We start from the raw sequence: 14,347 nt of genomic DNA on the forward strand, positions 1-14,347 counted from the left end.
GGGGACAGGACAGGGACACGCTGACACTTGGGGGGACAGGACAGGGACACGCTGACACTTGGGGGGACAGGACAGGGACACGCTGACACTTGGGGGACAGGACAGGGACACGCTGACACTTGGGGGACAGGACAGGGACGCGCTGACACTTGGGGGACAGGACAGGGACGCGCTGACACTTGGGGGACAGGACAGGGACGCGCTGACACTTGGGGGACAGGACAGGGACACGCTGACACTTGGGGGTACAGGACAGGGACACGCTGACACTTGGGGGTACAGGACAGGGACACGCTGACACTTGGGGGACAGTACAGGGACACGCTGACACTTGGGGGGACAGGACAGGGACACGCTGACACTTGGGGGGACAGGACAGGGACACGCTGACACTTGGGGGGACAGGACAGGGACACGCTGACACTTGGGGGACAGGACAGGGACACGCTGACACTTGGGGGGACAGGGACACGCTGACACTTGGGGGGACAGGACAGGGACACGCTGACACTTGGGGGGACAGGACAGGGACACGCTGACACTTGGGGGGACAGGACAGGGACACGCTGACACTTGGGGGGACAGGACAGGGACACGCTGACACTTGGGGGGACAGGACAGGGACACGCTGACACTTGGGGGGACAGGACAGGGACACGCTGACACTTGGGGGGACAGGACGGGGACACGCTGACACTTGGGGGGACAGGACGGGGACACGCTGACACTTGGGGGGACAGGACGGGGACACGCTGACACTTGGGGGACAGGGACACGCTGACACTTGGGGGACAGGACAGGGACACGCTGACACTTGGAGGGACAGGACAGGGACACGCTGACACTTGGGGGGACAGGACAGGGACACGCTGACACTTGGGGGACAGGACAGGGACACGCTGACACTTGGGGGGACAGGACAGGGACACGCTGACACTTGGGGGGACAGGACAGGGACACGCTGACACTTGGGGGGACAGGACAGGGACACGCTGACACTTGGGGGACAGGACAGGGACACGCTGACACTTGGGGGACAGGACAGGGACACGCTGACACTTGGGGGACAGGACAGGGACACGCTGACACTTGGGGGGACAGGACAGGGACACGCTGACACTTGGGGGGACAGGACAGGGACACGCTGACACTTGGGGGGACAGGACAGGGACACGCTGACACTTGGGGGGACAGGACAGGGACACGCTGACACTTGGGGGACAGGGCAGGGACACGCTGACACTTGGGGGGACAGGACAGGGACACGATGACACTTGGGGGGACAGGATAGGGACACGCTGACACTTGGGGGGACAGGACAGGGACACGCTGACACTTGGGGGGACAGGACGGGGACACGCTGACACTTGGGGGGACAGGACGGGGACACGCTGACACTTGGGGGGACAGGACGGGGACACGCTGACACTTGGGGGACAGGGACACGCTGACACTTGGGGGACAGGACAGGGACACGCTGACACTTGGAGGGACAGGACAGGGACACGCTGACACTTGGGGGGACAGGACAGGGACACGCTGACACTTGGGGGGACAGGACAGGGACACGCTGACACTTGGGGGGACAGGACAGGGACACGCTGACACTTGGGGGGAGAGGACAGGGACACGCTGACACTTGGGGGGAGAGGACAGGGACACGCTGACACTTGGGGGGAGAGGACAGGGACACGCTGACACTTGGGGGGACAGGACGGGGACACGCTGACACTTGGGGGACAGGACAGGGACACGCTGACACTTGGGGGACAGGACAGGGACACACTGACACTTGGGGGGGACAGGACAGGGACACGCTGACACTTGGGGGGACAGGACAGGGACACGCTGACACTTGGGGGGACAGGACAGGGACACGCTGACACTTGGGGGGACAGGACAGGGACACGCTGACACTTGGGGGACAGGACAGGGACACGCTGACACTTGGGGGACAGGACAGGGACACGCTGACACTTGGGGGGACAGGACAGGGACACGCTGACACTTGGGGGGACAGGACAGGGACACGCTGACACTTGGGGGGACAGGACAGGGACACGCTGACACTTGGGGGACAGGGCAGGGACACGCTGACACTTGGGGGGACAGGACAGGGACACGATGACACTTGGGGGGACAGGATAGGGACACGCTGACACTTGGGGGGACAGGACAGGGACACGCTGACACTTGGGGGGAGAGGACAGGGACACGCTGACACTTGGGGGGACAGGACAGGGACACGCTGACACTTGGGGGACAGGACAGGGACACGCTGACACTTGGGGGACAGGACAGGGACACGCTGACACTTGGGGGGACAGGACAGGGACACGCTGACACTTGGGGGACAGGGCAGGGACACGCTGACACTTGGGGGGACAGGACAGGGACACGCTGACACTTGGGGGGGACAGGACAGGGACACGCTGACACTTGGGGGGACAGGACAGGGACACGCTGACACTTGGGGGGACAGGACAGGGACACGCTGACACTTGGGGGGACAGGACAGGGACACGCTGACACTTGGGGGGACAGGACAGGGACACGCTGACACTTGGGGGGACAGGACAGGGACACGCTGACACTTGGGGGACAGGACAGGGACACGCTGACACTTGGGGGGACAGGACAGGGACACGCTGACACTTGGGGGACAGGACAGGGACGCGCTGACACTTGGGGGGACAGGACAGGGACACGCTGACACTTGGGGGGACAGGACAGAGACACGCTGACACTTGGGGGACAGGACAGGGACATGCTGACACTTGGGGGGACAGGACAGGGACACGCTGACACTTGGGGGGACAGGACAGGGACACGCTGACACTTGGGGGACAGGACAGGGACATGCTGACACTTGGGGGGACAGGACAGGGACACGCTGACACTTGGGGGGACAGGACACGGACACGCTGACACTTGGGGGGACAGGACACGGACACGCTGACACTTGGGGGGACAGGACACGGACACGCTGACACTTGGGGGGACAGGACACGGACACGCTGACACTTGGGGGGACAGGACACGGACACGCTGACACTTGGGGGGACAGGACACGGACACGCTGACACTTGGGGGGACAGGACAGAGTCACACTATCCACTCATCTGTGCGGCACAGATCTGCGACGTACCTGTGATGTACCTGGGCCGCCCTGGTGTACTGCTCCTTCCAGGCGCCGCAGGTCTCTATACAGTCTTGCAGCACCTGGCGGCTGGACGTGATGTAACCATCAAAGATCCGATCTAAATGTATTTCTCGACTGCACAGACGGATTAATTCATTACTTATCTGTGGAGACAAGGAGCAGGGGTCAGGGGTCATCCTCTAGGTAGGATATAGGGAGCAGTCACTGTGGTCAGCCTCCCAGGGGCTCAGGAGGGTGTGTAGACATCTGCATTGGCTGCCTCTTACTTTTCGGAACAGAGATGTGAGACGTTCCCGGGTGTTGTAATAAGGAGAGTTGACCCAGATGATGCGGACGAGGCTGAGGAGACGAGGAAGCTTGTCAGGAATCTGCTTGATCTTGAGGGACATCATTTCTTCGAATGGTTGCTTCAGGAGAGTCAGAAAGCTGAGGTTGGACTGAGCCTGGACCGAGCCGTCCTGACGAGAAAGAAACATACGTGACATAAAGAAAGTGTAGAGACGTGTGTAGTACTGGCTACAGGGGGAAGAGGGCGCCACAGCTGATGGGGGTAAGACCCAGGCACAGAGGAACCTGTGGACCTGCAGCGAGACCCAGCACGGGCCAAAGGAGTGAGACAGAGAGGAAGCTCGGATCCTTCTGCTAAGCCAAAGGTTAGACCCAGAAGCCCCTGCTGGCCTCGGGTCAGGCCCAGAACCCCCTGCTGGCCTCGGGTCAGGCCCAGAACCCCCTGCTGGCCTCGGGTCAGGCCCAGAACCCCCTGCTGGCCTCGGGTCAGGCCCAGAACCCCCTGCTGGCCTCGGGTCAGGCCCAGAACCCCCTGCTGGCCTCGGGTCAGGCCCAGAACCCCCTGCTGGCCTCGGGTCAGGCCCAGAACCCCCTGCTGGCCTCGGGTCAGGCCCAGAACCCCCTGCTGGCCTCGGGTCAGGCCCAGAACCCCCTGCTGGCCTCGGGTCAGGCCCAGAACCCCCTGCTGGCCTCGGGTCAGGCCCAGAACCCCCTGCTGGCCTCGGGTCAGGCCCAGAACCCCCTGCTGGCCTCGGGTCAGGCCCAGAACCCCCTGCTGGCCTCGGGTCAGGCCCAGAACCCCCTGCTGGCCTCGGGTCAGGCCCAGAACCCCCTGCTGGCCTCGGGTCAGGCCCAGAACCCCCTGCTGGCCTCGGGTCAGGCCACTGAAGTTGGGAGGTCAGGAGGCTCAGGACTTACGGCCGACCACAAGTATCAGGATTTATTTGGATAATTGATGAAACATATTTATAGAAGTGTAGCCCAACCTATAGACTACAACCCCCATCATTCTGTGACATCCTGCCAGACCAGGGTGATGCTGCTGGTTGGCCAGTCTTGTGTACAGAAGGTAAATGATTGCTGGAAACTTCTAGAAGTGTCTCCTCCCATCACAGGACCGGCTGCGTCTCTCACCTGGATCTGCTTGGACAACTTCTGGAATGGGCCGATGTACGAGGACTTGGCCAGCGCCAGGATGAGCTCGATGTGTCTGACCCCCGGCTGGTCCAGCTGTGAGCTGATACCGGACAGGTCCGCACATCGGTCCCTCCAGAACTCAATCTCCTCCAGAGGTCCAGAGCTCTCCCGCATCTCCACCGCTTCCTGAGCGCTCAGAACCTCCTTAATCTGACGGGTCCAGTGCACCATGGCGGCTGCGAGAAGATGAACGAGACATCAGAGAGATCCATCTCATATTTATCAATTATCTATCATCTTATATCTATCCATTATCTATCATCTTATATCTATCTATTATCTATCATCCATTGTCTCTCACATCTATCCATTATCTATCTACAAAAACAAAATAAGAGGCAGCTCCGAGCTTCACTTTAATGTGGTGGATTCTCTATTTACAGGTGACCACAGCTCATATCAGTCTCCTACCTGTCTATCACATATCTATCCATCTCCTATCTATCTCCTATCTATCTATCTAATATCCATCTATCCATCTCATCTCATATCTATCTATCATCTATCTATCTATCTATCTCCTATCTATCTATCTATCTATCATCTATCTATCTATCTCCTATTTATCTCATATCTATCTATCTCATATCTATCTATATCTATCAGTCTCCTATCTCTATCTATCTATCTCATATCTATCTATATCTATCAGTCTCCTATCTCTATCTTTGTATCTCTTATCCATCTATCTATATCTATCAGTCTCCTATCTCTATCTTTGTATCTCTTATCCATCTATCTATATCTATCAGTCTCCTATCTCTATCTATCTATCTATATCTATCAGTCTCCTATCTCTATCTTTGTATCTCTTATCCATCTATCTATATCTATCAGTCTCCTATCTCTATCTTTGCATCTCTTATCCATCTATCTATATCTATCAGTCTCCTATCTCTATCTATATCTATCAGTCTCCTATCTCTATCTATCTATCTCATATCTATCTCTATCTATCAGTCTCCTATCTCTATCTTTGTATCTCTTATCCTTCTATCTATATCTATCAGTCTCCTATCTCTATCTTTGTATCTCTTATCCTTCTATCTATATCTATCAGTCTCCTATCTCTGTCTTTGTATCTCTTATCCATCTATCTATATCTATCAGTCTCCTATCTCTATCTATATCTATCAGTCTCCTATCTCTATCTATATCTATCAGTCTCCTATCTCTATCTATCTATCTATATCTATCAGTCTCCTATCTCTATCTTTGTATCTCTTATCCATCTATCTATATCTATCAGTCTCCTATCTCTATCTTTGTATCTCTTATCCATCTATCTATATCTATCAGTCTCCTATCTCTATCTTTGTATCTCTTATCCATCTATCTATATCTATCAGTCTCCTATCTCTATCTTTGTATCTCTTATCCATCTATCTATATCTATCAGTCTCTCTATCTCTATCTATATCTATCAGTCTCCTATCTCTATCTTTGTATCTCTTATCCATCTATCTATATCTATCAGTCTCCTATCTCTATCTATATCTATCAGTCTCCTATCTCTATCTATCTATCTATATCTATCAGTCTCCTATCTCTATCTTTGTATTTCTTATCCATCTATCTATATCTATCAGTCTCTCTATCTCTATCTCTATCTATGTATCTCTTATCCATCTATCTATATCTATCAGTCCCCTATCTCTATCTTTGTATCTCTTATCCATCTATCTATATCTATCAGTCTCCTATCTCTATGTATCTCTTATCCATCTATCTATATCTATCAGTCTCCTATCTCTATCTCTATCTATATCTATCAGTCTCCTATCTCTGTCTTTGTATCTCTTATCCATCTATCTATATCGATCAGTTCCCTATCTCTATCTATGTATCTCTTATCCATCTATCTATATCTATCAGTCTCCTATCTCTATCTATATCTATCAGTCCCCTATCTCTATCTTTGTATCTCTTATCCATCTATCTATATCTATCAGTCTCCTATCTCTATGTATCTCTTATCCATCTATCTATATCTATCAGTCTCCTATCTCTATCTCTATCTATATCTATCAGTCTCCTATCTCTGTCTTTGTATCTCTTATCCATCTATCTATATCGATCAGTTCCCTATCTCTATCTATGTATCTCTTATCCATCTATCTATATCTATCAGTCTCCTATCTCTATCTATATCTATCAGTCCCCTATCTCTATCTTTGTATCTCTTATCCATCTATCTATATCTATCAGTCTCCTATCTCTATGTATCTCTTATCCATCTATCTATATCTATCAGTCTCTCTATCTCTATCTATATCTATCAGTCTCCTATCTCTATCTATCTCATATCTATCTATATCTATCAGTCCCCTATCTCTATCTTTGTATCTCTTATCCATCTATCTATATCTATCAGTCTCCTATCTCTATCTATATCTATCAGTCCCCTATCTCTATCTATGTATCTCTTATCCATCTATCTATATCTATCAGTCTCCTATCTCTATCTTTGTATCTCTTATCCTTCTATCTCTATCTTTGTATCTCTTATCCATCTATCTATATCTATCAGTCTCCTATCTCTATCTATATCTATCAGTCTCCTATCTCTATCTATATCTATCAGTCCCCTATCTCTATCTATGTATCTCTTATCCATCTATCTATATCTATCAGTCCCCTATCTCTATCTTTGTATCTCTTATCCATCTATCTATATCTATCAGTCTCCTATCTCTATGTATCTCTTATCCATCTATCTATATCTATCAGTCTCTCTATCTCTATCTATATCTATCAGTCTCCTATCTCTATCTATCTCATATCTATCTATATCTATCAGTCTCCTATCTCTATGTATCTCTTATCCATCTATCTATATCTATCAGTCTCCTATCTCTATCTATATCTATCAGTCTCCTATCTCTATCTATATCTATCAGTCTCCTATCTCTATCTTTGTATCTCTTATCCATCTATCTATATCTATCAGTCTCCTATCTCTATCTATGTATCTCTTATCCATCTATCTATATCTATCAGTCTCTCTATCTCTATCTATATCTATCAGTCTCCTATCTCTATCTTTGTATCTCTTATCCATCTATCTATATCTATCAGTCTCCTATCTCTATCTATCTATCTCATATCTATCTATATCTATCAGTCTCCTATCTCTATCTTTGTATCTCTTATCCATCTATCTATATCTATCAGTCTCCTATCTCTATCTTTGCATCTCTTATCCATCTATCTATATCTATCAGTCTCCTATCTCTATCTATATCTATCAGTCTCCTATCTCTATCTATCTATCTCATATCTATCTATATCTATCAGTCTCCTATCTCTATCTTTGTATCTCTTATCCTTCTATCTATATCTATCAGTCTCCTATCTCTATGTATCTCTTATCCATCTATCTATATCTATCAGTCTCTCTATCTCTATCTATATCTATCAGTCTCCTATCTCTATCTTTGTATCTCTTATCCATCTATCTATATCTATCAGTCTCCTATCTCTATCTTTGCATCTCTTATCCATCTATCTATATCTATCAGTCTCCTATCTCTATCTTTGCATCTCTTATCCATCTATCTATATCTATCAGTCTCCTATCTCTATCTATATCTATCAGTCTCCTATCTCTATCTATCTATCTCATATCTATCTATATCTATCAGTCTCCTATCTCTATCTTTGTATCTCTTATCCTTCTATCTATATCTATCAGTCTCCTATCTCTATGTATCTCTTATCCATCTATCTATATCTATCAGTCTCTCTATCTCTATCTATATCTATCAGTCTCCTATCTCTATCTTTGTATCTCTTATCCATCTATCTATATCTATCAGTCCCCTATCTCTATCTATGTATCTCTTATCCATCTATCTATATCTATCAGTCTCTCTATCTCTATCTATCAGTCTCCTATCTATCTATATCTATCAGTCTCCTATCTCTATCTTTGTATCTCTTATCCTTCTATCTATATCTATCAGTCTCCTATCTCTATGTATCTCTTATCCATCTATCTATATCTATCAGTCTCTCTATCTCTATCTATATCTATCAGTCTCCTATCTCTATCTTTGTATCTCTTATCCATCTATCTATATCTATCAGTCTCCTATCTCTATCTTTGTATCTCTTATCCATCTATCTATCTATATCTATCTATCTCCTATCTCTATCTATATCTATCAGTCTCCTATCTCATATCTATCTATATCTATCAGTCTCCTATCTCTATCTTTGTATCTCTTATCCTTCTATCTATATCTATCAGTCTCCTATCTCTATCTTTGTATCTCTTATCCATCTATCTATATCTATCAGTCCCCTATCTCTATCTATGTATCTCTTATCCATCTATCTATATCTATCAGTCTCCTATCTATCTATATCTATCAGTCTCCTATCTATCTATATCTATCAGTCTCCTATCTCTATCTTTGCATCTCTTATCCATCTATCTATATCTATCAGTCTCTCTATCTCTATCTATATCTATCAGTCTCCTATCTCTATCTTTGTATCTCTTATCCATCTATCTATATCTATCAGTCTCTCTATCTCTATCTATATCTATCAGTCTCCTATCTCTATCTTTGCATCTCTTATCCATCTATCTATATCTATCAGTCTCCTATCTCTATCTATATCTATCAGTCTCCTATCTCTATCTATGTATCTCTTATCCATCTATCTATCTATATCTATCAGTCTCTCTATCTCTATCTATATCTATCAGTCTCCTATCTCTATCTATCTATCTCATATCTATCTATATCTATCAGTCCCCTATCTCTATCTATGTATCTCTTATCCATCTATCTATATCTATCAGTCCCCTATCTCTATCTATGTATCTCTTATCCATCTATCTATATCTATCAGTCTCCTATCTCTATCTTTGTATCTCTTATCCTTCTATCTCTATCTTTGTATCTCTTATCCATCTATCTATATCTATCAGTCCCCTATCTCTATCTATGTATCTCTTATCCATCTATCTATATCTATCAGTCTCCTATCTCTATCTTTGTATCTCTTATCCATCTATCTATATCTATCAGTCTCCTATCTCTATCTATGTATCTCTTATCCATCTATCTATCTATATCTATCAGTCTCTCTATCTCTATCTATATCTATCAGTCTCCTATCTCTATCTATCTATCTCATATCTATCTATATCTATCAGTCTCCTATCTCTATCTTTGTATCTCTTATCCATCTATCTATATCTATCAGTCCCCTATCTCTATCTATGTATCTCTTATCCATCTATCTATATCTATCAGTCTCTCTATCTCTATCTATATCTATCAGTCTCCTATCTCTATCTATCTATCTCATATCTATCTATATCTATCAGTCTCCTATCTCTATCTTTGTATCTCTTATCCTTCTATCTATATCTATCAGTCTCTCTATCAGTCCCCTATCTCTATCTATGTATCTCTTATCCATCTATCTATATCTATCAGTCTCTCTATCTCTATCTATCTATCTCATATCTATCTATATCTATCAGTCTCCTATCTCTATCTTTGTATCTCTTATCCTTCTATCTCTATCTTTGTATCTCTTATCCATCTATCTATATCTATCAGTCCCCTATCTCTATCTATGTATCTCTTATCCATCTATCTATATCTATCAGTCTCTCTATCTCTATCTATCTATCTCATATCTATCTATATCTATCAGTCTCCTATCTCTATCTTTGTATCTCTTATCCTTCTATCTATATCTATCAGTCTCCTATCTCTATCTTTGCATCTCTTATCCATCTATCTCTATCTATGTATCTCTTATCCATCTATCTATATCTATCAGTCTCCTATCTCTATCTATATCTATCAGTCTCCTATCTCTATCTATGTATCTCTTATCCATCTATCTATCTATATCTATCAGTCTCTCTATCTCTATCTATATCTATCAGTCTCCTATCTCTATCTATATCTATCAGTCTCCTATCTCTATCTATCTATCTCATATCTATCTATATCTATCAGTCCCCTATCTCTATCTATGTATCTCTTATCCATCTATCTATATCTATCAGTCCCCTATCTCTATCTATGTATCTCTTATCCATCTATCTATATCTATCAGTCTCTCTATCTCTATCTATATCTATCAGTCTCCTATCTCTATCTATCTATCTCATATCTATCTATATCTATCAGTCTCCTATCTCTATCTATATCTATTAGTCTCCTATCTCTATCTTTGTATCTCTTATCCATCTATCTATATCTATCAGTCTCCTATCTCTATCTATATCTATCAGTCTCCTATCTCTATCTTTGTATCTCTTATCCATCTATCTATATCTATCAGTCTCCTATCTCTATCTATGTATCTCTTATCCATCTATCTATATCTATCAGTCTCTCTATCTCTATCTATATCTATCAGTCTCCTATCTCTATCTATCTATCTATATCTATCAGTCTCCTATCTCTATCTTTGTATCTCTTATCCTTCTATCTATATCTATCAGTCTCCTATCTCTATCTATGTATCTCTTATCCTTCTATCTATATCTATCAGTCTCCTATCTCTATCTTTGTATCTCTTATCCATCTATCTCTTATCTATGTATCTCTTATCCATCTATCTATATCTATCAGTCTCCTATCTCTATCTATCTATCTCATATCTATCTATATCTATCAGTCTCTCTATCTCTATCTATATCTATCAGTCTCCTATCTCTATCTATCTATCTCATATCTATCTATATCTATCAGTCTCCTATCTCTATCTTTGTATCTCTTATCCATCTATCTATATCTATCAGTCTCCTATCTCTATCTATGTATCTCTTATCCATCTATCCATATCTATCAGTCTCTCTATCTCTATCTATATCTATCAGTCTCCTATCTCTATCTATCTATCTCATATCTATCTATATCTATCAGTCTCCTATCTCTATCTTTGTATCTCTTATCCATCTATCTATATCTATCAGTCCCCTATCTCTATCTATGTATCTCTTATCCATCTATCTATATCTATCAGTCTCTCTATCTCTATCTATATCTATCAGTCTCCTATCTCTATCTATCTATCTCATATCTATCTATATCTATCAGTCTCCTATCTCTATCTTTGTATCTCTTATCCATCTATCTATATCTATCAGTCTCCTATCTCTATCTATGTATCTCTTATCCATCTATCTATATCTATCAGTCTCTCTATCTCTATCTATATCTATCAGTCTCCTATCTCTATCTATCTATCTCATATCTATCTATATCTATCAGTCTCCTATCTCTATCTATCTATCTCATATCTATCTATATCTATCAGTCTCCTATCTCTATCTATCTATCTCATATCTATCTATATCTATCAGTCTCCTATCTCTATCTATGTATCTCTTATCCATCTATCTATATCTATCAGTCTCCTATCTCTATCTTTGCATCTCTTATCCATCTATCTATATCTATCAGTCTCCTATCTCTATCTATATCTATCAGTCTCCTATCTCTATCTATCTATCTCATATCTATCTATATCTATCAGTCTCCTATCTCTATCTTTGTATCTCTTATCCTTCTATCTATATCTATCAGTCTCCTATCTCTATCTATGTATCTCTTATCCATCTATCTATATCTATCAGTCTCTCTATCTCTATCTATATCTATCAGTCTCCTATCTCTATCTATCTATCTCATATCTATCTATATCTATCAGTCTCCTATCTCTATCTTTGTATCTCTTATCCATCTATCTATATCTATCAGTCTCCTATCTCTATCTATGTATCTCTTATCCATCTATCTATATCTATCAGTCTCTCTATCTCTATCTATATCTATCAGTCTCCTATCTCTATCTATCTATCTCATATCTATCTATATCTATCAGTCTCCTATCTCTATCTTTGTATCTCTTATCCATCTATCTATATCTATCAGTCTCCTATCTCTTATCCATCTATCTATATCTATCAGTCTCTCTATCTCTATCTATATCTATCAGTCTCCTATCTCTATCTATCTATCTCATATCTATCTATATCTATCAGTCTCCTATCTCTATCTTTGTATCTCTTATCCATCTATCTATATCTATCAGTCCCCTATCTCTATCTATGTATCTCTTATCCATCTATCTATATCTATCAGTCTCTCTATCTCTATCTATATCTATCAGTCTCCTATCTCTATGTATCTCTTATCCATCTATCTATATCTATCAGTCTCCTATCTCTATCTATATCTATCAGTCTCCTATCTCTATCTATGTATCTCTTATCCATCTATCTATATCTATCAGTCTCTCTATCTCTATCTATATCTATCAGTCTCCTATCTCTATGTATCTCTTATCCATCTATCTATATCTATCAGTCTCCTATCTCTATCTATATCTATCAGTCTCCTATCTCTATCTTTGTATCTCTTATCCATCTATCTATATCTATCAGTCTCCTATCTCTATCTTTGTATCTCTTATCCATCTATCTATATCTATCAGTCCCCTATCTCTATCTATGTATCTCTTATCCATCTATCTATATCTATCAGTCTCCTATCTCTATCTATGTATCTCTTATCCATCTATCTATATCTATCAGTCTCCTATCTCTATCTATCTATCTATATCTATCAGTCTCCTATCTCTATCTTTGTATCTCTTATCCATCTATCTATATCTATCAGTCTCCTATCTCTATCTATGTATCTCTTATCCATCTATCTATATCTATCAGTCTCTCTATCTCTATCTATATCTATCAGTCTCCTATCTCTATGTATCTATCTCTATCTATCAGTCTCCTATCTCTATCTTTGTATCTCTTATCCATCTATCTATATCTATCAGTCTCCTATCTCTATCTTTGTATCTCTTATCCTTCTATCTATATCTATCAGTCTCTCTATCTCTATCTATCAGTCTCCTATCTCTATCTATGTATCTCTTATCCATCTATCTATATCTATCAGTCCCCTATCTCTATCTATGTATCTCTTATCCATCTATCTATATCTATCAGTCTCTCTATCTCTATCTTTGTATCTCTTATCCTTCTATCTATATCTATCAGTCTCCTATCTCTATCTTTGTATCTCTTATCCATCTATCTATATCTATCAGTCTCCTATCTCTATCTATATCTATCAGTCTCCTATCTCTGTCTTTGTATCTCTTATCCATCTATCTATATCTATCAGTCTCCTATCTCTATCTATATCTATCAGTCTCTCTATCTCTATCTTTGTATCTCTTATCCATCTATCTATATCTATCAGTCTCTCTATCTCTATCTCTATCTTTGCATCTCTTATCCATCTATCTCTATCTATCAGTCTCCTATCTCTATCTCTATCTTTGCATCTCTTATCCATCTATCTATATCTATCAGTCTCCTATCTCTATCTCTATCTATCAGTCTCCTATCTCTATCTTTGCATCTCTTATCCATCTATCTATATCTATCAGTCTCCTATCTCTATCTTTGTATCTCTTATCCATCTATCTATATCTATCAGTCTCTCTATCTCTATCTCTATCTATCAGTCTCCTATCTCTATCTATGTATCTCTTATCCATCTATCTATATCTATCAGTCCCCTATCTCTATCTTTGTATCTCTTATCCATCTATCTCTATCTATCAGTCTCCTATCTCTATCTTTGTATCTCTTATCCTTCTATCTATATCTATCAGTCTCCTATCTCTATCTTTGTATCTCTT

General features: G+C 42.6%; 1 protein-coding gene across 1 annotated transcript in view; it reads right to left on the reverse strand.

The window, feature by feature from the left end:
- The window catches only part of DNAH2 (dynein axonemal heavy chain 2), a 103,492-nt gene that overhangs the window by 70,133 nt on the left and 19,012 nt on the right, over positions 1-14,347 (reverse strand). Inside the window, exons 7-9 of the mRNA XM_072149933.1 lie at positions 4,586-4,824; positions 3,430-3,621; positions 3,149-3,306 (exon numbers count right to left, since the gene is read on the reverse strand). Coding sequence (XP_072006034.1) covers positions 3,149-3,306; positions 3,430-3,621; positions 4,586-4,824 — 589 coding nt within the window. The remainder of the gene's footprint in view (positions 1-3,148; positions 3,307-3,429; positions 3,622-4,585; positions 4,825-14,347) is intronic.

The sequence above is a fragment of the Engystomops pustulosus genome, chromosome 4, assembly GCF_040894005.1.
Source record: "Engystomops pustulosus chromosome 4, aEngPut4.maternal, whole genome shotgun sequence".
Lineage (NCBI taxonomy): Eukaryota > Metazoa > Chordata > Amphibia > Anura > Leptodactylidae > Engystomops > Engystomops pustulosus.